This window comes from Bufo gargarizans, unplaced genomic scaffold (assembly GCF_014858855.1).
Source record: "Bufo gargarizans isolate SCDJY-AF-19 unplaced genomic scaffold, ASM1485885v1 original_scaffold_2097_pilon, whole genome shotgun sequence".
Classification (NCBI taxonomy): Eukaryota; Metazoa; Chordata; class Amphibia; order Anura; family Bufonidae; genus Bufo; species Bufo gargarizans.
This window is the reverse complement of record NW_025334642.1, coordinates 117,779-143,299: the sequence shown is the minus strand read 5'-3', so window position 1 is coordinate 143,299 and position 25,521 is coordinate 117,779. Positions and strand designations below refer to the sequence as shown.

At 48.5% G+C, this 25,521-nt stretch overlaps 1 protein-coding gene across 1 annotated transcript in view; it reads right to left on the bottom strand.

Annotated features, from left to right (window-relative positions):
* Window positions 1-19: 19 nt before the first annotated feature.
* Window positions 20-25,521, bottom strand: part of LOC122923959 (zinc finger protein 337-like) — a 36,231-nt gene continuing 10,729 nt past the window's right edge. The window contains exons 3-9 of the mRNA XM_044274853.1: window positions 8,894-8,980; window positions 8,722-8,820; window positions 8,430-8,510; window positions 8,261-8,359; window positions 7,954-7,986; window positions 1,238-1,303; window positions 20-1,166 (exon numbers count right to left, since the gene is read on the bottom strand). Coding sequence (XP_044130788.1) covers window positions 439-1,166; window positions 1,238-1,303; window positions 7,954-7,986; window positions 8,261-8,359; window positions 8,430-8,510; window positions 8,722-8,820; window positions 8,894-8,980 — 1,193 coding nt within the window. The 3' untranslated portion in view covers window positions 20-438. The remainder of the gene's footprint in view (window positions 1,167-1,237; window positions 1,304-7,953; window positions 7,987-8,260; window positions 8,360-8,429; window positions 8,511-8,721; window positions 8,821-8,893; window positions 8,981-25,521) is intronic.

Below are 25,521 nucleotides of genomic sequence, written 5' to 3'. Positions count from 1 at the left end.
CTACATAAAACTAGAAATCGGTAGAAATCACCCGCTACAGAATTAAACGTTCCTATGGATAAATCTAGGGCGCCCCGTACATCGCACACTGCCCCCCGTACATCGTTATACTACAGTCCCAACCAAAGTTTTATACTCCACTCACACCCAGAGCTGCATGCAATAAGCAGATGGCTCTATCCAGTAAACCAGCAGGGGGCGGCAGTGAGAACATGAGGCATTTAGATGCTGCTTTGGATGTGACTAGAGGGGAAGCTGTGACATTACTAAACTCATTTAGGCCATTATCAGGTGACGGGTCCGAGCCCCTCACAAATGACCCGGAAATGAGGCTAAACCGTAAACACTGAGTGGTGGCCCTATACTAACTGGAGGAAACGGGGGCCAGGCTCATCAGGAAGGGGGACCCAGCGCATAATGATCTGGGGGTCCGGGGGTCTACGCCTTGGTGCAGCTCTTCGTCAGGTGCTTGGAGAAGCTGCGGTGCGTGTAGCACTTCTTGCAGTCGGGGCAGTAGCGCATCTTGTGGTGCTTGGCCAAGGACACGCGGGTGTCCAGCATTTTCTTGCACTTCTTGCACTGGTGGGGGGTGACGCCCATGTGCTTCCGCTGGTGAATGACCAGGCTGCACTTGTGACCGAATTCCTGGCCGCAGTCGTCGCAGGTGAAGGGTCTCTCCCCAGAGTGCGCTCTCATGTGGATGACGAACTGGGACTTGTAGTGGTACTGTATCCCGCAGATGTCGCAGCAGTAGCGCAGCTTGCTGTGTTTCTTGGATCGATGCTGCTCGAGCTCGGAGGCGAAATCAAAGACCTGGCCGCAGTCCTCGCATTCGTAGTCCTCGTGTGACTGGTCCTGGTGGGTCTTCATGTGTTCCTCTAGAGCCGACTCCTCGAAGAAGCAGTCGTCGCAGATGTCGCACCAGTGCACCTCCTCGTACTCCACCTCCTTGCGCTTCTTCCTCTTCTTGGCGTCCACCACGGACTCCATTTCTTCGCTGGGGATTACGAACATGAGGCTGGCCGCCTGCGCCGAGCTCTTGACCAGCAGGGGCTTCTGAAAGGCCGGGGTGCGCTTTTTTTTCCTACCTTTGCTGGATTTTTGGGAGCCTAACTGGGGAGTACTGGAGCCGTTCTCTGTGATCCAGATGACAGAGCCGCCAGCACCTGGAGCAGAAGAGCACAGTAAGAAGGGGAACGCCCCCGGGCACAATGGTATCTCACAGACGCCCCATTACCTGAGGAAGCCTCCATGGTGATGGCCGCTCCGTACTCCTCGTCACTGCTCTCTTCCTTCACGATGACTACAAGACGGGAAAGGAAAAGAAAGATGGCGGCAGCTGAGGGGTCGGCACTATGACATCACCTCCCTACATGAGTCACATGACACTAAGATGGATGGTGCAGGAAAATGCAGGGACTGGTGGCCCAACGTGTGACACACACTACTACACCCATGATGTACTCACCGGTTCCTGGTACTCAGCTTGGCTCTCGGGTGTGCAGGGCTGCACACAGCGTGAGGGCGCACTGTGACCTCACACTGTGCGCCGCGCCCGCGATACATAGCCCACAGCAGGATGAAGAGGGTCGCGATGAACAGAGGACTGGGGGCTCATGGCTGACATGAGGGCTGATGGCTGGCTGACATAGGGGCTGATGGCTGGCTGACATAGGGGTTGATGGCTGGCTGACATAGGGGTTGATGGCTGGCTGACATGAGGGCTGATGGCTGGCTGACATGAGGGCTGATGGCTGGCTGACATAGGGGTTGATGGCTGGCTGACATGAGGGCTGATGGCTGGCTGACATGGGGGTTGATGGCTGGCTGACATGAGGGCTGATGGCTGGCTGACATGGGGGCTGATGGCTGGCTGACATGGGGGCTGATGGCTGGCTGACATGGGGGCTGATGGCTGGCTGACATGGGGGCTGATGGCTGGCTGACATGGGGGCTGATGGCTGGCTGACATGGGGGCTGATAGATGGATGAAGGTTGGGGGGTTGATCTGAGGCATTGGGGGTCTGATCTGAGGTCTGATTAACATTGGGGGTCTGATTGCTGGTCTGACCTGAGGTGTAATGGAAAATATTTTTTTCTTATTGTTCTCCTCTAAAACCTAGGTGCGTCTTATAGGGTGAAAAAAACACAATTAGACTTACCGGCAATTCTGTTTCCTTGAGTCCACCATGACGGCTTAACCATGAGATTGACCCCTTGACCTCTGTAGGGGCAGGAACACAGAGAATTTAAAAGGCCACCACCCACCACTCTGCCCGCCCACCTTTATAAATCTCAGGAAATGGTTGTGACTCAGGAAACCAATTCGGTAAGTCTAATTACGTTTTTCCATTTCGTCCACCATGACGGCTTAACCATGAGAACTATCAGATTACTTAGAAGGGAGGGAGACAGTTCTGACTCTTGCAAGGTCAAATCAGCAGAAGCAGACACATGATACGGTAGTGTCTTATGAAGTATTTACATTAGACCAGGTGCGGCCCCACAGATCTTGTCCAGGGAAACGCCGCTCTTTCAGCCCATGAAGAAGCCACTGCCTTGTGGAATGGGCTTTATATTTTGGGACTAGTAAGGCCTGACATTTGGTAACTGCAGGATATAGTTGACTTAATCCAACGACCTACAGAAGCCTTGGATGCTTTTCTACCTTTGTTTTGTCCAGCAAACTGAATAAGGAGATTGTCATTCCTTTGAAAACAAATTGTGGTCGCCAGGTATTGTATAATAATCTCCCTGACATCCAGGAGTTGAAATTGTTCCTTAGATGAACTCTTTACATCTTCCGGAAAAGAGGGGAGGACGATTTCTTGGTCTCTATGAAAATCTGTGACGACTTTCGGAAGAAAACCCGGATCCAGTTTCAAAACTATCCTGTCTGGAAAGATAGAGAGTCAGGGCTCTCGGCAGGAGAGAGCCTGAATCTCTCCCAGGCGTCTAGCTGATGTTTAAATGCAGCTGTAAGGGAGTAAATGGAGAATTCATTAGGTCCTTCAAGACCAGGTTTAAATTCCACTGGGGAATCCTTGGCGCTATAGATGGCCTTAATCTAGAAGCAGCTCTTACAAATCTTCTTATCCACCTATGGCTGGCTAGATCTGTATCATAGCATGCCCCCAAGGCGGATATCTGCACCTTTAGTGTACTGGGTCTGAGGCCCATATCCAGCCCCCTCTGGAGAAAATCTAAAAATCTTCTCGATATTCGGGGTAGAATTTATTGGTGAATCTTGTGCCACCCAACTGCAGTATTTGTTCCAGATCTTGAGATAGATTGTAGAAGTAACACTTTTCCTACTGGATTTTAGTGTATTAATGACCTTATCTGAAAGACCTTTACTTTCTAAGATCTCGCGCTCAGGATCCATGCTGATAATTTGAACAGGCTGGAATTTTGGTAAAGGATGGGGCCTTGTGATAAAATGTCCTTCTGGAGAGGTATTTTCCATGGCTCTTCCAGAGCTAACTCCTTCAGGACGGGGAACCAATTTATTTTTGGCCAATAGGGAACTACCAGTATTACTGTTACAGGATCGGTTATTATTTTCTGCAGTACCCACGGGATTAGGGCCCAAGGAGGAAAAGCATAAGCGAGGTTCCAGGTCCATCTGACTGAAAAGGCGGTCGACTGCCCATGGCTCCTCTCTCAGATTTAGAGAATTCGCCCCACCTTCGCATAGTTCTTTGACTCGAATAGGTCTATTTGAGGAACTCCCCATCTTTTGGAAATTCTCTGAAAAATTTCTTGATTTAGGGACCATTCCCCTGGGTCTAAATTTTTTCTGCTCAGGTAGTCGGCCTCTATGTTGTCTGAACCTTTTAGGTGGGTTGCTGTGACGGACAGTACGTTTCTTTCTGCCCAGGAGAATATTCTTACCGCCAGACTGCCTAGGGTAGGAGACCTTGTGCCCCTCAGGTGTTTTAGGTAGGCCACAGCTGTCACATTGTCGGAGAATATCTTTAGATGTTTTCCTGATAATAGTTCTTGGGATACTTTTAGAGTCTCCCAGACAGCTCTCAATTTTCAGTAATTCGATGATCTTTGTCCTATCTCGTTTGACCACCTTCCTTGGTAGTTTGAGGAGGCTACCTTTGCTCCCCATCCCGTACCGCTTGTGTCTGTAATTATCTGGACTTCTGGATTTTTTAACCAGGTTACGCCCCTTGACAGATTCTTTTTTTCCGTCCACCAGTTCAAATCTGATTTTACGCGAAAGGGGATGGTTATCCTTTCTCTAGGGAAGGTTGTTTTCATGTGTTGTCCCACTTCCCTAGTATCCAGGATTGCGTTATCATGGTATGGGCCTGGCACCATGCCACTGCGGTGATGCAGAAGGTCCTCATTCCCAGAAGGCTCATGGCACTCTTGATAGAACACCGACTTCGGGATTGGAAACTCTTTATCTTTCCCCTGAATGATTCCAACTTTTCTTTTGGTAGTGATGTCATCTGGGTAATAGAATCTAGCATCACCCCTAGGAATTTATTGAGTGGATGGTGCTAGACAAGATTTTTTAGCGATTTATTAACCAGCCCAAACTGGTGAATTTGTGAATTAGGTAATCCGCTTGACTCAATGTTTCTGGCTCTGAGTTGCCTATAAAAGGAAGTCGTCTAGGTATGGAAAAATGTTCAATCCTTCTGACCTGAGAGGGGAGATCATTTCCACTACCAGCTTTGTGAATACCCTTGGGGCGGAAGATATCCCGAAGGGTAGAGCAGTGAATTGAAAATGGTTTACCACACCAGCGTTGTCTACTAACGCAAATCTGAGGTATTTTTGAGAGTTGACGTGTATGGGGACGTGGTAATAGGTGTCCTTTAGATCTATGGATGACATGAAGGCTCTGTTTTTGATTAGAGGGATAATGGAAGAAATAGACTCCATCTTGAATTTTCTGTAGGTAATGGCTTTGTTGAACCCTTTTAGATTTATAATGGTATGGGAAGACCCGTCTGGTTTTTGGACTAGAAAAAGGTTTGAATAATAACCTTTTCCCTTTTCTAGCTCGGGGACCTTTGTTACCACTTTTGAGTCAATTCATTCTAGGACTCCCTGACAAATTTTTCCTAACACGCTCTGGCTGTGTGAGGTTATTCTGAATTTCTTTGGAGGGGTTGAGGAGAATTTTATCCTGTAACCGTTTTTTATAATGTCCAAGGCCCAGCGGTTCTGGGTCATGGATTGCCACTGGGATAGAAAACTTCTCAACCTTCCCCCAACTTTGGCGTCATTGTTTGTCGGATTGTTTATTTTTGGGATGGACCAGGAAACCTCTGCCCTTTCCTTTTGGATAGCTCCACCTCCCCGATTTCCCTTTGCCCCTGTAGGATCTAGACTGAGGGTTAAAGGCATGAAAGGGCTTCTTTTTACTCTCTTCAGTGAACCCTTTCTTTTTATCAGCTGCTTTTTCAAGAATTGAGTCTAAGACCGGACCGAACACATACTCTCCAGAGAAAGCAATAGAGCATAACTGTAACGGTCACGTCCACACACACAAAGGGGGAAGGATAGTGACCACTGCGCTCCACCCTCACCCCAGGCCCTACCTACTTGCCTCACGAGTCCTGATGACAGGGGACAACTGGACGACAGTCCCTTACTTAGGATATGTGCAGGGAAGACAGACAAGACAAAATACGGAAGGTGAACGGACCGGGTCAGAACCAAGAGAGCTACGCAGTACAAAGGGTTAAGCAAAGAATGGTCAGGAGAAGCCGGGGTCAAATACCAGGAGAATAGAGAAGTACCAGAGGAGTCTGCAAAGAGTAGTCAGGTGGGAGCCGAGGTCACAATACCAGGAGGAATGCGCAGTACAGGAGGAACAGGCAAAGGATCGTCAGGGAACAGGATCAGGTGAGTATTCAGTAGTCCAACAAATAGCCAGGAACCTAGAAATTAACAGGCAACCTGTCGCCAGCAGGCTGCCTGTTTTTATAGTGGGGAGTGAGGGTCATGTGACGTGGCCAGAGTCACTTGACCGACAGACCGACCAGTCGAGCACCGAGTGATCAGCTTGGCGCTCAAGGCAGACCTAGGAGCAGGGAGCCTCCCAGCTAGCAAACGAGGACAAACACAGATCCTCGCTCCCGAAGCTGAGCAGCAGGTCTGCGGCTGATGGGAGACCGAGTGCGCCTTCGGCACCCCGTTACAATAACTTAGCCTTAGAAGTTCTATCTCCCCCCAGGCCTTCATCCACAATGCTCTTCTCGCTGAATTAGAGAGAGCCACATCTTTTGCGGCGAACCTAACGGATTCAGCAGAAGCGTCCGCCAAAAATGCTGTGGCTGACCTGAGAAGGGGAATAGAGTTTAGTATTTCTTCTCTAGGAGTCTTGGTTTTAATATGGTTTTCTAATTCATTGATCCAAAAATACATGGATCTAGCCACTGATGTTGCCGCTATGTTTGTTTTTATTCCAAACATGGATGCCTCCCAGGATTTTTTCAGTAGAGCATTGGTGTTTCTTTCCATTGGATCCTGTAGTTGAGAGAAATTCTTGAAAGGAAGGGAGGTCTTTTTAATGACCTTTGCTACCTGGACGTAAATTTTTGGTGTTTCATTAAAGATCTTTACTTCGGCTTCATCAAACAGCAGTCTGTTCCTGAACTCCCTAGAAACTCCCAATTTCCTTTCTGAATCCGTCCACTCGTCCCGAATCATCTCATTAATATTTTTATTTACTGGAATTACCCTGGATTTTTTTTATCTAAGTCCCCCAAACATCTCCTCTTGGACTGACCAGGGCTTCTGTATGTCCTCAATGCCCATGGTAGTTCTCACAGCTCCCAATAAGGAGAAAAAATATTTTTTATTATCTTCCGTAATTTCTCCCTCTGACAGAACATCCATATCAATGTTCTGTCTAGAGGTGGAAGTCTCCTCGTCCATATCCTCTGCTTCAGAGGAGGATGGAACGGACATCTTAGATTTTTTTGCAGGTGGAGCAGGAGGAACGGATCTGAGGGAGGCCAGGGAGGATTTTATTTTGTTCTGGATCATGAACTTCCATAAGGACCGATGGTTGCTCTTTTTTTTACAAGATTGACAGAGCTTCTTTTTATGGTTTTCAGGAAGTCTCTTGGTACAAGTCGCACATCTAGAGACTCTGGATTTACCTCTGGGCTCTTTTACTCCCTATAAGAGAAGAGCAACCAGCTATCAGGAGACCATACACATAAGCATGTCAAAAGTGATACACATACTCCCCAGAGGGGAACTCACGGTTGGAGTAGCCGAGGGGGGTCTGTAGGATCCATCTGGCCTGCAGGGGCACCAGGGGCTGACATCCTATGGAGAAGGAAACACCACACTGGAGGCAGTGGTGAGCGTTCGCGCACTTGGGTTCCAAGCTCCGCCCCCCCCCCACAGGCCGGGAACAGATTACAGCGCTGAGGTCGGTGTGCAGCATGTCCTGTATTTGCGCGGTCAGCTTCACCGAAAGAGGGAAGGAGGACCCTGGGCATGAGGAGCGATAACAGGCCCCCGATTTACAGGGACGAGATCTACAAAGCCCTAAAAAATCTTCACCTCTCACAGGAGGTCTCTCCATGAGGTGCCCCGAAGGGACAGGAAACACAGAGGGTGAGAGTGGGTGGTGGCCTTTTAAACTCTCTGTGTTCCTGCCCCTACAGAGGTCAAGGGGTCAATCTCATGGTTAAGCTGTCATGGTGAACGAAATTGAAAATATGGTACGGTGCAGCAGAAGCCAGGGCAGCAGAAGCCAGGGCAGCAGAGACCCTAGTCAGTTTATATACTCGTTATATATTTTAATATGCATCTTGTGTTTTGTTATGCGCGTGAATGAGTCAGCGCCAACCAGCACCCCCTAAGCCCCGCCTACCCCACCCGGTCCCTTGGAAAATTGTCTTGCATGAAACTGGTCCTTGGTGCAAAAAAGGTTGGGGACCACTGAGGTAGAACACGACTACTTACTGTCCAGTGGGAAATCTAGGTCGTCCTCCAGTTCTGGAAGGGAAACACAAGAAGAGCCGCGTTATCCTCATCTCATCACCCTGCTATAAACCGCCATGATGGGAAGTACACATCACGCTCCCTACACGGACCCCGAGAATGACGCAACCAATCACAGCTCAGCTTCTAGTGATAAGCTATGTAAGCTGTGCTGTGATTGGCCGCTATGGGCAGTGAGGATGCTGCTGCAGACAGGTTCGAGGACCCTGTGCTTCTGTCAGATATGGGGACGTTCCACAAACACCCTCATCCTAACAGGACCACCTACCTCTTTTTGTAGGACTGCTCTTCCTGCGCCGGACCCTGCCCGATGTCACGGCAGTTGACCTGGTGACTGGTTCTGAGCCATTACTGGATCCAGGGGAAGCTGAAAGACACAACAGAGTGACGCTGCGAATCCAGGTGTTTACCTGAAGAGAGAGGGGTCACGCCCTCACCTGCGTCCTCCGAGATCTCGCCGCTGCCCTCCGTCCCGGCAGGTGGCGCAGTCTCTGACGTCTGGGATGTCCCGTCCACGCCTGTGGAAAATAGAGGTGGTATAACCTTACATACAAGGCAGGATCGGGGGAGAAAGTCCTCAGGTGCAGAGTTGTCAGATATTCTGGAGTACTGGACAAAGTGGTCGGAATATTAGAAATTCTGAACTATTGGAAAAAGTTTCCGGATTATGGAATATTCTGGATTATTGAAGATAGTTGTCAGATTATCAGATGTCAAACTCGCTCCTACCTGGCCCCTCAGAAGAGGAGTCGGGGTCTGAGGTCTCGCTGGGGGACGTCTGGGGGGACGCTCTGGGTGTTGGGACGCTCGTCTTCACCTCACTGGTCCCTGCTGGACAGAAAAGAGACTGGTCAGGTACGGAGCGCAAGACACAGGATCCGGAGCCGCACCAGTCACTGACCGGGTCCTGGGGATCCACAATCCTCCGTCCTGTCCGGGAGCTCAGGGGACGGCCGGTCGCCTACAATCTCCGGATCCGTCATCAGGACTGGAAGACAGAGCAGGGCGTCACATGAGAACAGTCTAGTGGCGGCTAGATGCAGTGATACATATACTATATAGCGAGTACAATCAGAGCTGTATAGACACAGACACTGGGAGCGCCCCCTAGTGGTGGCTAGATGCAGTGATACATATACTATATAGTAGACACAGATACTGGGAGCGCCCCCTAATGGTGGCTAGATGCAGTGATACGTATACTATATAGCGAGTACAATCAGAGCTGTATAGACACAGATACTGGGAGCGCCCCCTAGTGGTGGCTAGATGCAGTGATACATATACTATATAGCGAGTACAATCAGAGCTGTATAGACACAGATACTGGGAGCGCCCCCTAGTGGTGGCTAGATGCAGTGACACATATACTATATAGCGAGTACAATCAGAGCTGTATAGACGCAGATACTGGGAGCGCCCCCTAGTGGCGGCTAGATGCAGTGATACATATACTATATAGCGAGTACAATCAGAGCTGTATAGACGCAGATACTGGGAGCGCCCCCTAGTGGCGGCTAGATGCAGTGATACATATACTATATAGCGAGTACAATCAGAGCTGTATAGACACAGACACTGTGAGCGCCCCCTAGTGGTGGCTAGATGCAGTGATACATATACTATATAGCGAGTACAATCAGAGCTGTATAGACACAGATACTGGGAGCGCCCCCTAGTGGCAGCTAGATGCAGTGATACATATACTATATAGCGAGTACAATCAGAGCTGTATAGACACAGATACTGGGAGTGCCCCCTAGTGGTGGCTAGATGCAGTGATACATATACTATATAGCGAGTACAATCAGAGCTGTATAGACACAGATACTGGGAGCGCCCCCTAGTGGCAGCTAGATGCAGTGACACATATACTATATAGCGAGTACAATCAGACCTGTATAGACACAGATACTGGGAGCGCCCCCTAGTGGTGGCTAGATGCAGTGATACATATACTATATAGCGAGTACAATCAGAGCTGTATAGACACAGATACTGGGAGCGCCCCCTAGTGGTGGCTAGATGCAGTGACACATATACTATATAGCGAGTACAATCAGAGCTGTATAGACACAGATACAGGGAGCGCCCCCTAGTGGTGGCTAGATGCAGTGATACATATACTATATAGCGAGTACAATCAGGTGATTTTCCTATTTCATGACGTAAAGTCATGATTTTATTAAAGACACGGAGGCGAGTATTGCTATTCTCCTTCTTTACTCTGACCAATAGCAGCAAAGAACAAACAAAAATATTGAAACATGTCAACAGCCCCTCCCCATAGTCTCTCTATAACAGGCCACTCCGCCTGCAAATCCTCCTCTTTCTTTGTAACTCAAGTGCGAACATCCAACAGAACCGGAAAACCAAGAGTCCCAGAACATCATGGAACAACAACCGCCTTCCATCCGGAAGCGAAACGGGAAGAGCCGGAAACAGCGCCGAAGGATGCTCCTCGTCCTGTCCACTTTAACCGAACGGCCGGAACCAAACTGCCGACGACGTAGACCAACAGACACCGCACACCGGGCCGGTCTCAACCTGAAAAGGTGAAAAAACAGAAAATGACAGTAACAAAAATTGGGACATGGTATCCAAAATCAACTGGTTGCGATAAACCTACTCAGGAAAAACTCATAGAGTTAAGATCAACATGCGTATGACAACAAATCAATAATATCTGCAGAAAAATATCATTCATAATAACAAACATCAGATCGGGAGGGAAGTCAGGGTGGGCAATACTCGCCTCCGTGTCTTTAATAAAATCATGACTTTACGTCATGAAATAGGAAAATCACCTGATTTTATTACAAGACCCGGAGGCTCATATTGCGAGTTCAAAGTTAAGACAAATTCTCAATGATTGATGAGAAAACGTGAGGACCTGGACGGAAGTAAAATTCTCTGAATGTGGACACTCTGGACCAGTCCGCCAATTTCAAAATGTCCTCCAACCTGGCGCCAGACACCGCCAAAGAGGTAGCGGATGCCCCCCTAGCGGAATGTGCCGAAAAAATGGAAGTGTCCACGCCCGCCAATTCCATGATCCACTTCATCCACCTAGCCAGCGTGGGAGTGGTCACCGGGGCAAAAGGACGAATGGTAGAGAGGAAAAGATGAGAAAACTCCCGTGATCGATGAAGGGAAGTGCGAGCTTCATACTCCTTGAGGCATTCCACCGGACAGAGAGAAGGCGAGGCCGGGAAAGCCGGATAAGCGACAGAGCGTATGTGAGATTTGGTCCTCCTGGAGATGTCAAAGGAGACCCCCTCCGGAGTATACGAGCGGGCATCATAATCCAAAGCCCGGACGTCAGACACCCGCTTGCAGGAAATTAGACAGAAAAGAGTGACGAGCTTCGCCGACAGTTGCCTTAAGGAGAGGTCTGAATTCTGAGGCCAAGAAGATAGAAAGGAAAGGACACAAGACACGTCCCAAGTAGCCGAAAATCTAGGTCTAGGAGGCCGAGACATCCGAGAGCCACGCAATAGACGGCATACCAAAGGATGTTGCCCCGCAGGAGTACCGTCAAACCCCTGGTGGGACGCAGAAATGGCCGACCTGAAAAGGCTGATCGTGCGATAGGCCTTGCCCTGGTCGAAAAGAGAAGATAGGAAGTGCAAGATCTCCGTCACAGGTGCCGAAACGGGATCCAAGTTCCTAGCCACGAACCAGCGATCCCAAGATCCCCAGGCAGATCTGTAAGATCTTCTGGTCCCTGGGGCCCAGGCGTTCTCCAAAAGGACTCTAGCTGTTCCCGAAACTCCCGGGACCTCCCAGGGTCCCCTGAAATTCGACACGCCAACAGGCGCAGAGATCCGTCCAGGAGAAGAGGATGTAGCTGGTGATTCGGACCTCGGAGGAGAGTCTGAGATGTCGGGAGCAGGTACGGGGTCTCTATCATCATCTCCAGAAGGTGAGGAAACCACGACTGGGAAGTCCAAAACGGGACCAGCAGAACCAGATCCGCTGAATGACGGCGTACTTGAATCAGGGTCCTGGGAATCAGCTGGAAAGGGGGGAATGCGTAAATCAGGCCCCGCGACCAATCCTGTAGGAACGCGTCCACAGCTTCGGCCTCTGGGTCCGGGCGCCAACTGTAGAAACGTGGCAGCTGCGTGTTCAGGCGGGAGGCAAACAGGTCGATACAGCAAGGCCCCCAAAGAGACGTTAAGGAACGGAACACCGCTGGATCTAACTGCCAGTCGCTGGAGTCGGAGAGATATCGAGAGCTCCAATCCGCCCGAATGTTCTGGACGCCCGGAAGATATTCCGCCAAGACAATCAACTCCTTGTCCAGACAGTAGTCCCAGAAATCCTTCGCCAACCGAGATAGGATGGTGGAACGTGTACCGCCCATGCCATTGATGTAACGCACTGCCGACACGTTGTCCATGCGAAGTTGAATGCAGGCCTTGGCCGTGTCTCTCGTGAAACTCCTGATTGCGAACGAACCTGCCAACAGTTCCAGCGCATTGATATGGAATCCCGCTTCGTCCGCTGACCAGCCGCCTCCGGTTGAGATCCCCTCGCAGTGAGCTCCCCAGCCCGACAGGCTGGCATCCGAATCCACCACGAAGTCCGGACGATGACCGAAAATGGCTTTGCCGTTCCAAGCTTGTAAATTGTGGATCCACCAGGACAACTCCTCCTTGGTTTCCTCGTCCAGGGAAATCCAATCCGCATAGGAAGCCCCCTTCCGGAGGTGGAAAATCTTCAGACGCTGGAGGGCCCGGTAATGTAGTGGGGCTGGGAAGACCGCCTGGATAGATGACGCTAGAAGCCCTATGATCCTGGCTAGTTGACGCAACGGGATCTGGGAGGACGACTTGGCTCTGCACAATTCCTTCCGAATGGACCGAACCTTGGACGGTGGTAGGCTGAGAGTCCCTGCCGTGGAATCCACCAGAAACCCCAGGAACTCCATCTCGCGAGCCGGGGTGAGACAGGACTTCTCCTGACTGAGAAGGAAACCCAGATCCAACAGGAGATCCATAGTCCAGCGAAGGTGAGTCAGCAACACCGCATGATCCTGTGCCATGATCAGGATGTCGTCCAGATAGACGATGAGGCGAACACCCCGACTGCGTAGCCAGGCCATAGCAGGGCGCATCAGCTTGGTGAAGCACCACGGAGCTGAAGAAAGGCCGAAAGGGAGGCATGTAAACCGCCAAATCCTGTCCTTCCAAAGGAAACATAGAAGGTCCCTGGACGCGCCCTCGACAGGGACGGTAAGATAAGCGTCCTTCAGGTCCAACTTGACCATCCAATCGCCCACTTGAAGTAGGTCCCGAAGGAGATGGATGCCCTCCATCTTGAAATGGCGGTACCTGACGAACGCGTTGAGAGCGCGTAAATTGATGACGGGCCGTAGCTGGCCCCCTTTTTTCGCCACCAAGAAAATGTTGCTGATTACTGCACCAGGGGATGCCGGCGCCGGCTCTATGGCCCCTTTGCGGAAGAGATCTGATAGCTCTGAGTCCACAAGTATGCGGCTCTCTACCGACAGCACTGCCGGGTGTGGGGGCGGAATGGATAGATGAGAAGATGTCAGCTCTATGTGGAAACCCCTGACCGTGGAGAGAATCCATTGGTCCGAGGTGATGCGCGACCAAGCTCGAGAAAAGAGCCGGAGTCTGCCCCCTACACAAACAGTCAAAGAATTGAAATGAGGCATCGGTCTTACCATAAGGTCGTCTGGAACCAGGGTTTCCTCTGTATCCTCTAGGCCTCCAGGATCCTCCCCGGGAAGGGAAAAAGGATGATGTCTCTCGCCTCTGCTCCTGGAACGCAGGTCTCTGGGAGAAGGAGCCTCTGCCCGTAGCACGGGATTGAAAATGGGCACGGCCGGACAGACGGCCCCTGAAACTGCCGGCCCTGGTAGAGACCCTACCGTGAAACACCCGCTTCATTGAACTTTGGGCCTTATCGAGTGCTGTAAAAGCACCGACGAACCGTCCTAAGTCCTTAATAAAGGACTCGCCAAACAGCAGGCCCTGGGCCTCCTTACCGGCTTCGGTAAGCGCCAAGTTGGAGAGTTTAGGCTCAACCTTGAAAAGTATGGCCTTGCGCCGTTCAATAGCCAGGGACGTGTTAACGTTTCCTGCTACGCAAATGGCGCGCTGCACCCACTCGCGCAGCTCTAGAGGGTCTACCTGCTTACCCTCGGCCTTGGCAACCTCGGCCAAGTCAAAAATCTTTGCCAGGGGGCCAAATATGTCCAGGAGCTTGTCCTGACACGCACGCAGGGCCGACTCCAGACCCTTTCTCGGATTCCACCCAGATTTGGCGAGGAATTGGGTCATCTTGGGGTCTACCGCTGGAGTCTCGCAAACCCTGTTCGGAATTATGGGTCTGGGGCATTCTGCCCTAAGCTTGTTGCGCGCCTCTTTGGAGAGGGGGCAACGCACGCGGGCCTCCAAATATTTGGAGACGTGCTCCAACGGCAACCACTCCGCCGACCGAGGGTGGTGTAGGGAATCCGGGTCAAAGAGAGGTTCCCCTGATGGGTCTGTCAAGGACACATCTGCTGCCGAAACCATGGAGCTGCACCCGGGTAAGGGGTTATCTTCCATGACCCCTGATGGGTCCTCCTCTGCCTCCTCAAAGGCGTCATCTAAAGCCTCCTCCTCAGATCCGATCTCAGAATCGGAATCCATTTCCTGCAGTGCTCTAGCACTTTTCCAGTTGCGCGTGCGTTCTGCCCGACGCGTACGGGCTCTCTTGCGCGGACCAAGCGCGCCAACATTGGTTGGCAGAAATCACTGGCCCGGTGGGTGGGGACACCATGACGGGCTGTGGGGTTTGAGAGGTAGCTGGATGGGCCGCAAGGGCCTGGGCAATAGTCTGGGAGATGACAGAAGTCATAGATCCCATGGCTGCAGCAATGGCGCTAGATATGGACGCCTGAAAATCCGTATCATGACCGCCAGGGATCGGGGCATGGCCATCTTCCCCCGAAGGGGTTAATTCCATTAGAGGAAGATCCTCCTCTGCAGGGCCCTCGGTGGCATGCACATTCTTAGGCATGATGGCACTATTAATGCTGGCAAAAATATAAAAGCTAACTGCAGTGTTAATGTGATAGTGAACACTAGATGGGGAAGGCTGGCAGAGGGGATTTGCCCCAAGACCAGTAAAGGGATAGAACCGCTAAGAAAAACCTGTAAGAAAAGACCGAGGACGGCAGCGATGCGGCCGGAGCTCCGATATGCGATGACGTCACAGGCGGAAGCGGAAGTGCCCGAGATCTCGCGAGATCTCGGGCGCGCCTGCCAGGAAGAACCGAGGAAGACGCCGCAGCCGCGCTGAGGTAAGCGGCGGGAAAAAGACCCGCCAGAAAGGGAGGAGGAGCAGAAGAAGGGGCACAGATAGGCGCAGTAAGCGCGGGGGTATGAACGGAATACAGCTAAAGGGGGGCGCAAGAGTAACCTCCTACAAGCCAGCAGGCGAGGAGGTAATAAGGAAAAACCCAAGTTCCCACAAACAAAAACCAAAGAAATACATATATATATATAGCAATAAATATAGCAATAAATGGCCCCAAATCGCCCCAAAGGGGGAAAAAACCAAAACAAAATAAACCAAAACCAAACAGTATCTCTATATATATACAGACGTGGACAAAATTGTTGGTACCCTTTGGTCAATGAAAGAAAAAGTCACAATGGTCACAGAAATAACTTTAATCTGACAAAAGTAATAATAAATTAAAATTCTATAAATGTTAACCAATGAAAGTCAGACATTGTTTTTCAACCATGCTTCAACAGAATTATGTAAAAAAATAAACTCATGAAACAGGCATGGACAAAAATGATGGTACCCCTAGAAAACACAGAACATAATGTGACCAAAGGGACATGTTAATTCAAGGTGTGTCCACTAATTAGCATCACAGGTGTCTACAACCTTGTAATCAGCCATTGGGCCTATATATATGGCTCCAGGTAATCACTGTGTTGTTTGGTGATATGGTGTGTACCACACTCGACATGGACCAGAGGAAGCAAAGGAAAGAGCTGTCTCAAGAGATCAGAAAGAAAATTATAGACAAGCATGTTAAAGGTAAAGGCTATAAGACCATCTCCAAGCAACTAGATGTTCCTGTGAGTACAGTTGCACATATTATTCATAAGTTTAAGATCCATGGGACTGTAGCCAACCTCCCTGGACGTGGCCGCAGGAGGAAAATTGATGACAAATCTAAGAGACGGATAATCCGAATGGTAACAAAAGAGCCTAGAAAGACTTCTAAAGAGATTCAAGGTGAACTTCATGCTCAAGGAACATCAGTGTCAGATCGCACCATCCGTCGTTGTTTGAGCCAAAGTGGACTACATGGGAGACGACCAAGGAGGACACCATTGTTGAAAACGAATCATAAAAAAGCAAGACTGGAATATGCCAAACTACATGTTGACAAGCCACAAAGCTTCTGGGAGAATGTCCTGTGGACAGATGAGACAAAAATCGAAGTTTTTGCCAAGGCACATCAGCTGTATGTTCACAGACGAAAAAATGAAGCATATCAAGAAAAGAACACTGTCCCTACTGTGAAACATGGAGGAGGCTCTGTTATGTTCTGGGGCTGCTTTGCTGCGTCTGGCACAGGGTGTCTTGAATCTGTGCAGGGTACAATGAAATCTCAAGACTATCAAGGAATTCTAGAGAGAAATGTACTAGCCAGTGTCAGAAAGCTTGGTCTCAGTCGCAGGTCATGGGTCTTGCAACAGGACAATGACCCAAAACACACCGCTAAAAACACCCAAGAATGGCTAAGAGGAAAAAATTGGACTATTCTAAAGTGGCCTTCTATGAGCCCTGACCTCAATCCTATTGAGCATCTTTGGAAGGAGCTGAAACATGCAGTCTGGAAAAGGCACCCTTCAAACCGGACACAACTGGAGCAGTTTGCTCATGAGGAGTGGGCCAAAATACCTGCTGAGAGGTGCAGATGTCTCATTGACAGTTACAGGAAGCGTTTGATTGCAGTGATTGCCTCAAAAGGTTGCGCAACAAAATATTAAGTTAGGGGTACCATCATTTTTGTCCATGCCTGTTTCATGAGTTTATTTTTTTACATAATTCTGTTGAAGCATGGTTGAAAAACAATGTCTGACTTTCATTGGTTAACATTTATAGAATTTTAATTTATTATTACTTTTGTCAGATTAAAGTTATTTCTGTGACCATTGTGACTTTTTCTTTCATTGACCAAAGGGTACCAACAATTTTGTCCACGTCTGTATGTGAGTCATAATGACATGAACAGAAAATTCTCAATACTTATCTCTGCGGTCAGCAGCAAAGAAAGAGGGGGATTTGCAGGCGGAGTGGCCTGTTATAGAGAGACTATGGGGAGGGGCTGATGACATGTTTCAATATTTTAGTTTGTTCTTTGCTGCTATTGGTCAGAGTAAAGAAGGAGAATAGCAATACGAGCCTCCGGGTCTTGTAATAAAATCAGACCTGTATAGACACAGACACTGTGAGCGCCCCCTAGTGGTGGCTAGATGCAGTGACACATATACTATATAGCGAGTACAATCAGAGCTGTAGAGACACAGATACTGGGAGCGCCCCCTAGTGGTGGCTAGATGCAGTGACACATATACTATATAGCGAGTACAATCAGAGCTGTAGAGACACAGATACTGGGAGCGCCCCCTAGTGGTGGCTAGATGCAGTGACACATATACTATATAGCGAGTACAATCAGAGCTGTATAGACACAGATACTGGGAGCGCCCCCTAGTGGTGGCTAGATGCAGTGACACATATACTATATAGCGAGTACAATCAGAGCTGTATAGACACAGATACTGGGAGCGCCCCCTAGTGGTGGCTAGATGCAGTGACACATATACTATATAGCGAGTACAATCAGAGCTGTATAGACACAGATACTGGGAGCGCCCCCTAGTGGTGGCTAGATGCAGTGACACATATACTATATAGCGAGTACAATCAGAGCTGTATAGACACAGATACTGGGAGCGCCCCCTAGTGGTGGCTAGATGCAGTGACACATATACTATATAGCGAGTACAATCAGAGCTGTAGAGACACAGATACTGGGAGCGCCCCCTAGTGGTGGCTAGATGCAGTGACACATATACTATATAGCGAGTACAATCAGAGCTGTATAGACACAGATACTGGGAGCGCCCCCTAGTGGTGGCTAGATGCAGTGACACATATACTATATAGCGAGTACAATCAGAGCTGTAGAGACACAGATACTGGGAGCGCCCCCTAGTGGTGGCTAGATGCAGTGACACATATACTATATAGCGAGTACAATCAGAGCTGTATAGACACAGATACTGGGAGCGCCCCCTAGTGGTGGCTAGATGCAGTGATACAGGCGGAGTGGCCTGTTATAGAGAGACTATGGGGAGGGGCTGATGACATGTTTCAATATTTTTGTTTGTTCTTTGCTGCTATTGGTCAGAGTAAAGAAGGAGAATAGCAATACGAGCCTCCGGGTCTTGTAATAAAATCAGACCTGTATAGACACAGACACTGTGAGCGCCCCCTAGTGGTGGCTAGATGCAGTGACACATATACTATATAGCGAGTACAATCAGAGCTGTAGAGACACAGATACTGGGAGTGCCCCCTAGTGGTGGCTAGATGCAGTGACACATATACTATATAGCGAGTACAATCAGAGCTGTATAGACACAGATACTGGGAGTGCCCCCTAGTGGTGTCTAGATGCAGTGACACATATACTATATAGCGAGTACAATCAGAGCTCTATAGACACAGATACTGGGAGCGCCCCCTAGTGGTGGCTAGATGCAGTGACACATATACTATATAGCGAGTACAATCAGAGCTGTATAGACACAGATACTGGGAGTGCCCCCTAGTGGTGTCTAGATGCAGTGATACATATACTATATAGCGAGTACAATCAGAGCTCTATAGACACAGATACTGGGAGCGCCCCCTAGTGGTGGCTAGATGCAGTGACACATATACTATATAGCGAGTACAATCAGAGCTGTATAGACACAGATACTGTGAGCGCCCCCTAGTGGTGGCTAGATGCAGTGACACATATACTATATAGCGAGTACAATCAGAGCTGTATAGACACAGATACTGGGAGCGCCCCCTAGTGGTGGCTAGATGCAGTGACACATATACTATATAGCGAGTACAATCAGAGCTGTATAGACACAGATACTGGGAGTGCCCCCTAGTGGTGTCTAGATGCAGTGACACATATACTATATAGCGAGTACAATCAGAGCTGTATAGACACAGATACTGGGAGCGCCCCCTAGTGGTGTCTAGATGCAGTGACACATATACTATATAGCGAGTACAATCAGAGCTGTATAGACACAGATACTGGGAGCGCCCCCTAGTGGTGGCTAGATGCAGTGATACATATACTATATAGCGAGTACAATCAGAGCTCTATAGACACAGATACTGGGAGCGCCCCCTAGTGGTGTCTAGATGCAGTGACACATATACTATATAGCGAGTACAATCAGAGCTGTATAGACACAGATACTGGGAGCGCCCCCTAGTGGTGGCTAGATGCAGTGACACATATACTATATAGCGAGTACAATCAGAGCTGTATAGACACAGACACTGGGAGCGCCCCCTAGTGGTGGCTAGATGCAGTGATACATATACTATATAGCGAGTACAATCAGAGCTCTATAGACACAGATACTGGGAGCGCCCCCTAGTGGTGGCTAGATGCAGTGACACATATACTATATAGCGAGTACAATCAGAGCTGTATAGACACAGATACTGGGAGCGCCCCCTAGTGGTGGCTAGATGCAGTGACACATATACTATATAGCGAGTACAATCAGAGCTGTATAGACACAGACACTGGGAGCGCCCCCTAGTGGTGGCTAGATGCAGTGATACATATACTATATAGCGAGTACAATCAGAGCTCTATAGACACAGATACTGGGAGCGCCCCCTAGTGGTGGCTAGATGCAGTGACACATATACTATATAGCGAGTACAATCAGAGCTGTATAGACACAGATACTGGGAGCGCCCCCTAGTGGTGGCTAGATGCAGTGATACATATACTATATAGCGAGTACAATCAGAGCTGTATAGACACAGATACTGGGAGCGCCCCCTAGTGGTGGCTAGATGCAGTGATACAGGCGGAGTGGCCTGTTATAGAGAGACTATGGGGAGGGGCTGATGACATGTTTCAATATTTTTGTTTGTTCTTTGCTGCTATTGGTCAGAGTAAAGAAGGAGAATAGCAATACGAGCCTCCGGGTCTTGTAATAAAATCAGACCTGTATAGACACAGACACTGTGAGCGCCCCCTAGTGGTGTCTAGATGCAGTGATACATATACTATATAGCGAGTACAATCAGAGCTGTATAGACGCAGACACTGGGAGCGCCCCCTAGTGGTGGCTAGATGCAGTGACACATATACTATATAGCGAGTACAATCAGAGCTCTATAGACACAGACACTGGGAGTGCCCCCTAGTGGTGGCTAGATGCAGTGACACATATACTATATAGCGAGTACAATCAGAGCTCTATAGACACAGATACTGGGAGCGCCCCCTAGTGGTGGCTAGATGCAGTGACACATATACTATATAGCGAGTACAATCAGAGCTGTATAGACGCAGACACTGGGAGCGCCCCCTAGTGGTGGCTAGATGCAGTGACACATATACTATATAGCGAGTACAATCAGAGCTGTATAGACGCAGACACTGGGAGCGCCCCCTAGTGGTGTCTAGATGCAGTGATACATATACTATATAGCGAGTACAATCAGAGCTGTATAGACCAGATACTGGGAGCGCCCCCTAGTGGTGGCTAGATGCAGTGATACATATACTATATAGCGAGTACAATCAGAGCTGTAGAGACACAGATACTGGGAGTGCCCCCTAGTGGTGGCTAGATGCAGTGATACATATACTATATAGCGAGTACAATCAGAGCTGTATAGACACAGATACTGTGAGCGCCCCCTAGTGGTGTCTAGATGCAGTGATACATATACTATATAGCGAGTACAATCAGAGCTCTATAGACACAGATACTGGGAGCGCTCCCTAGTGTTGGCTAGATGCAGTGACACATATACTATATAGCGAGTACAATCAGAGCTGTATAGACACAGATACTGGGAGCGCCCCCTAGTGGTGGCTAGATGCAGTGACACATATACTATATAGCGAGTACAATCAGAGCTGTATAGACACAGACACTGGGAGCGCCCCCTAGTGGTGGCTAGATGCAGTGATACATATACTATATAGCGAGTACAATCAGAGCTGTATAGACACAGATACTGGGAGCGCCCCCTAGTGGTGGCTAGATGCAGTGACACATACAGTCATGTGAAAAAATTAGGACACCCTTTGAAAGCATGTGGTTTTTTGTAACATTTTTAATAAAAGGTTATTTCATCTCCGTTTCAACAATACAGAGAGATTAAAGTAATCCAACTAAACAAAGAAAACTGAAGAAAAGTCTTTTCAAGATCTTCTGTAAATGTCATTCTACAAAAATGCCTATTCTAACTGAGGAAAAAGATAGGACACCCTCACATGTATTCCCTCTTAAATTGGCTCAGATCTCACACAGGTATATCACACCAGGTGCACATAATTAGTAGATCGTTACTCTGCATGTTGAATGAGGCTTGCCCTATTTAAACCTCAGACATTTAGTTTGGTGTGCTCCTGACTGTTGAAGTGAGAGTGAGCACCATGGTGAGAGCAAAAGAGCTGTCAGAGGACTTCAGAAAAAAGATTGTAGCAGCCTATGAGTCTGGGAAGGGATTTAAAAAGATCTCAAAAGATTTTGAAATCAGCCATTCCACTGTCCGGAAGATAGTCTACAAGTGGAGGGCTTTCAAAACAACTGCCAACATGCCCAGGACTGGTCGCCCCAGCAAGTTCACCCCAAGAGCAGACCGCAAGATGCTAAAAGAGGTCTCCAAAAACCCTAAAGTGTCATCTCGAGAACTACAGCAGGCTCTGGCTACTGTTGATGTAGAAGTACATGCCTCTACAATCAGAAAGAGACTGTACAAGTTTAACTTGCATGGGAGGTGTGCAAGGAGGAAACCTTTGCTTTCCAAGAGAAACATCGAGGCCAGACTGACATTTGCCAGAGATAAAGTTGACAAAGACCAGGACTTCTGGAATAATGTTCTTTGGACAGATGAGTCCAAAATTGAATTATTTGGACACAACAGCAGAGGACATGTTTGGCGTAAACCAAACACAGCATTCCAAGAAAAGAACCTCATACCAACTGTGAAGCATGGAGGTGGAAGTGTCATGGTTTGGGGCTGCTTTGCTGCAGCAGGACCTGGTCAGCTCACCATCATAGAATCCACGATGAATTCTACTGTGTATCAGAAGGTGCTTGAAGAACATGTGAGACCATCAGTTAGAAAATTAAAGCTGAAGCGGAACTGGACCATGCAACATGACAATGACCCAAAACATACTAGTAAATCAACCAAAGATTGGCTGAAAAAGAAGAAATGGAGAGTCCTGGAATGGCCAAGTCAAAGTCCAGATTTGAATCCCATTGAGATGCTGTGGGGTGACTTGAAAAGGGCTGTACGTGCAAGAAACCCCTCAAACATCTCACAGCTGAAAAAGTTCTGCATTGAGGAGTGGGGTAAAATTTCCTCAGACCGATGTCGAAGACTGGTAGATGGCTACAAGAACCGTCTCACTGCAGTTATTTCAGCCAAAGGAGGTAACACTCGCTATTAGGGGCAAGGGTGTCCTATCTTTTTCCTCAGTTAGAATAGGCATTTTTGTAGAATGACATTTACAGAAGATCTTGAAAATACTTTTCTTCAGTTTTCTTTGTTTAGTCGGATTACTTTAATCTCTCTGTATTGTTGAAACGGAGATGAAATAACCTTTTATTAAAAATGTTACAAAAAACCACATGCTTTCAGAGGGTGTCCTAATTTTTTCACATGACTGTATACTATATAGCGAGTACAATCAGAGCTGTATAGACGCGAATACTGGGAGCGCCCCCTAGTGGTGGCTAGATGCAGTGATACATATACTATATAGCGAGTACAATCAGAGCTGTATAGACACAGATACTGTGAGCGCCCCCTAGTGGTGGCTAGATGCAGTGACACATATACTATATAGCGAGTACAATCAGAGCTGTATAGACACAGATACTGTGAGCGCCCCCTAGTGTTGGCTAGATGCAGTGACACATATACTATATAGCGAGTACAATCAGAGCTGTATAGACGCGAATACTGGGAGCGCCCCCTAGTGGTGGCTAGATGCAGTGACACATATACTATATAGCGAGTACAATCAGAGCTGTATAGACACAGATACTGGGAGCGCCCCCTAGTGGTGGCTAGATGCAGTGATACATATACTATATAGCGAGTACAATCAGAGCTGTATAGACACAGATACTGGGAGCGCCCCCTAGTGGTGGCTAGATGCAGTGATACATATACTATATAGCGAGTACAATCAGAGCTGTATAGACACAGATACTGGGAGTGCCCCCTAGTGGTGGCTAGATGCAGTGATACATATACTATATAGCGAGTACAATCAGAGCTGTATAGACACAGATACTGGGAGCGCCCCCTAGTGGTGGCTAGATGCAGTGATACATATACTATATAGCGAGTACAATCAGAGCTCTATAGACACAGATACTGGGAGCGCCCCCTAGTGGTGTCTAGATGCAGTGATACATATACTATATAGCGAGCACAATCAGAGCTGTATAGACACAGATACTGGGAGCGCCCCCTAGTGGTGGCTAGATGCAGTGATACATATACTATATAGCGAGTACAATCAGAGCTGTATAGACACAGATACTGGGAGTGCCCCCTAGTGGTGGCTAGATGCAGTGATACATATACTATATAGCGAGTACAATCAGAGCTGTATAGACACAGATACTGGGAGTGCCCCCTAGTGGTGGCTAGATGCAGTGACACATATACTATATAGCGAGTACAATCAGAGCTGTATAGACACAGATACTGGGAGCGCCCCCTAGTGGTGTCTAGATGCAGTGACACATATACTATATAGCGAGTACAATCAGAGCTGTATAGACACAGATACTGGGAGCGCCCCCTAGTGGTGGCTAGATGCAGTGATACATATACTATATAGCGAGTACAATCAGAGCTGTATAGACACAGATACTGGGAGCGCCCCCTAGTGGTGGCTAGATGCAGTGATACATATACTATATAGCGAGTACAATCAGAGCTGTATAGACGCAGATACTGGGAGCGCCCCCTAGTGGTGGCTAGATGCAGTGACACATATACTATATAGCGAGTACAATCAGAGCTGTATAGACACAGATACTGGGAGCGCCCCTAGTGGTGGCTAGATGCAGTGATACATATACTATATAGCGAGTACAATCAGAGATGTATAGACACAGATACTGGGAGCGCCCCCTAGTGGTGGCTAGATGCAGTGACACATATACTATATAGCGAGTACAATCAGAGCTGTATAGACACAGATACTGGGAGCGCCCCCTAGTGGTGGCTAGATGCAGTGATACATATACTATATAGCGAGTACAATCAGAGATGTATAGACACAGATACTGGGAGCGCCCCCTAGTGGTGGCTAGATGCAGTGACACATATACTATATAGTGAGTACAATCAGAGCTGTATAGACACAGACACTGGGAGCGCCCCCTAGTGGTGGCTAGATGCAGTGATACATATACTATATAGCGAGTACAATCAGAGCTGTATAGACACAGATACTGGGAGCGCCCCCTAGTGGTGGCTAGATGCAGTGATACATATACTATATAGCGAGTACAATCAGAGCTGTATAGACACAGATACTGGGAGCGCCCCCTAGTGGTGGCTAGATGCAGTGACACATATACTATATAGTGAGTACAATCAGAGCTGTATAGACACAGATACTGGGAGCGCCCCCTAGTGGTGGCTAGATGCAGTGACACATATACTATATAGCGAGTACAATCAGAGCTGTATAGACACAGATACTGGGAGCGCCCCCTAGTGGTGGCTAGATGCAGTGACACATATACTATATAGCGAGTACAATCAGAGCTGTAGAGACACAGATACTGGGAGCGCCCCCTAGTGGTGGCTAGATGCAGTGACACATATACTATATAGCGAGTACAATCAGAGCTGTATAGACACAGATACTGGGAGCGCCCCCTAGTGGTGGCTAGATGCAGTGATACATATACTATATAGCGAGTACAATCAGAGCTGTAGAGACACAGATACTGGGAGCGCCCCCTAGTGGTGGCTAGATGCAGTGACACATATACTATATAGCGAGTACAATCAGAGCTGTATAGACACAGATACTGGGAGTGCCCCCTAGTGGTGGCTAGATGCAGTGATACATATACTATATAGCGAGTACAATCAGAGCTGTATAGACACAGACACTGTGAGCGCCCCCTAGTGGTGTCTAGATGCAGTGACACATATACTATA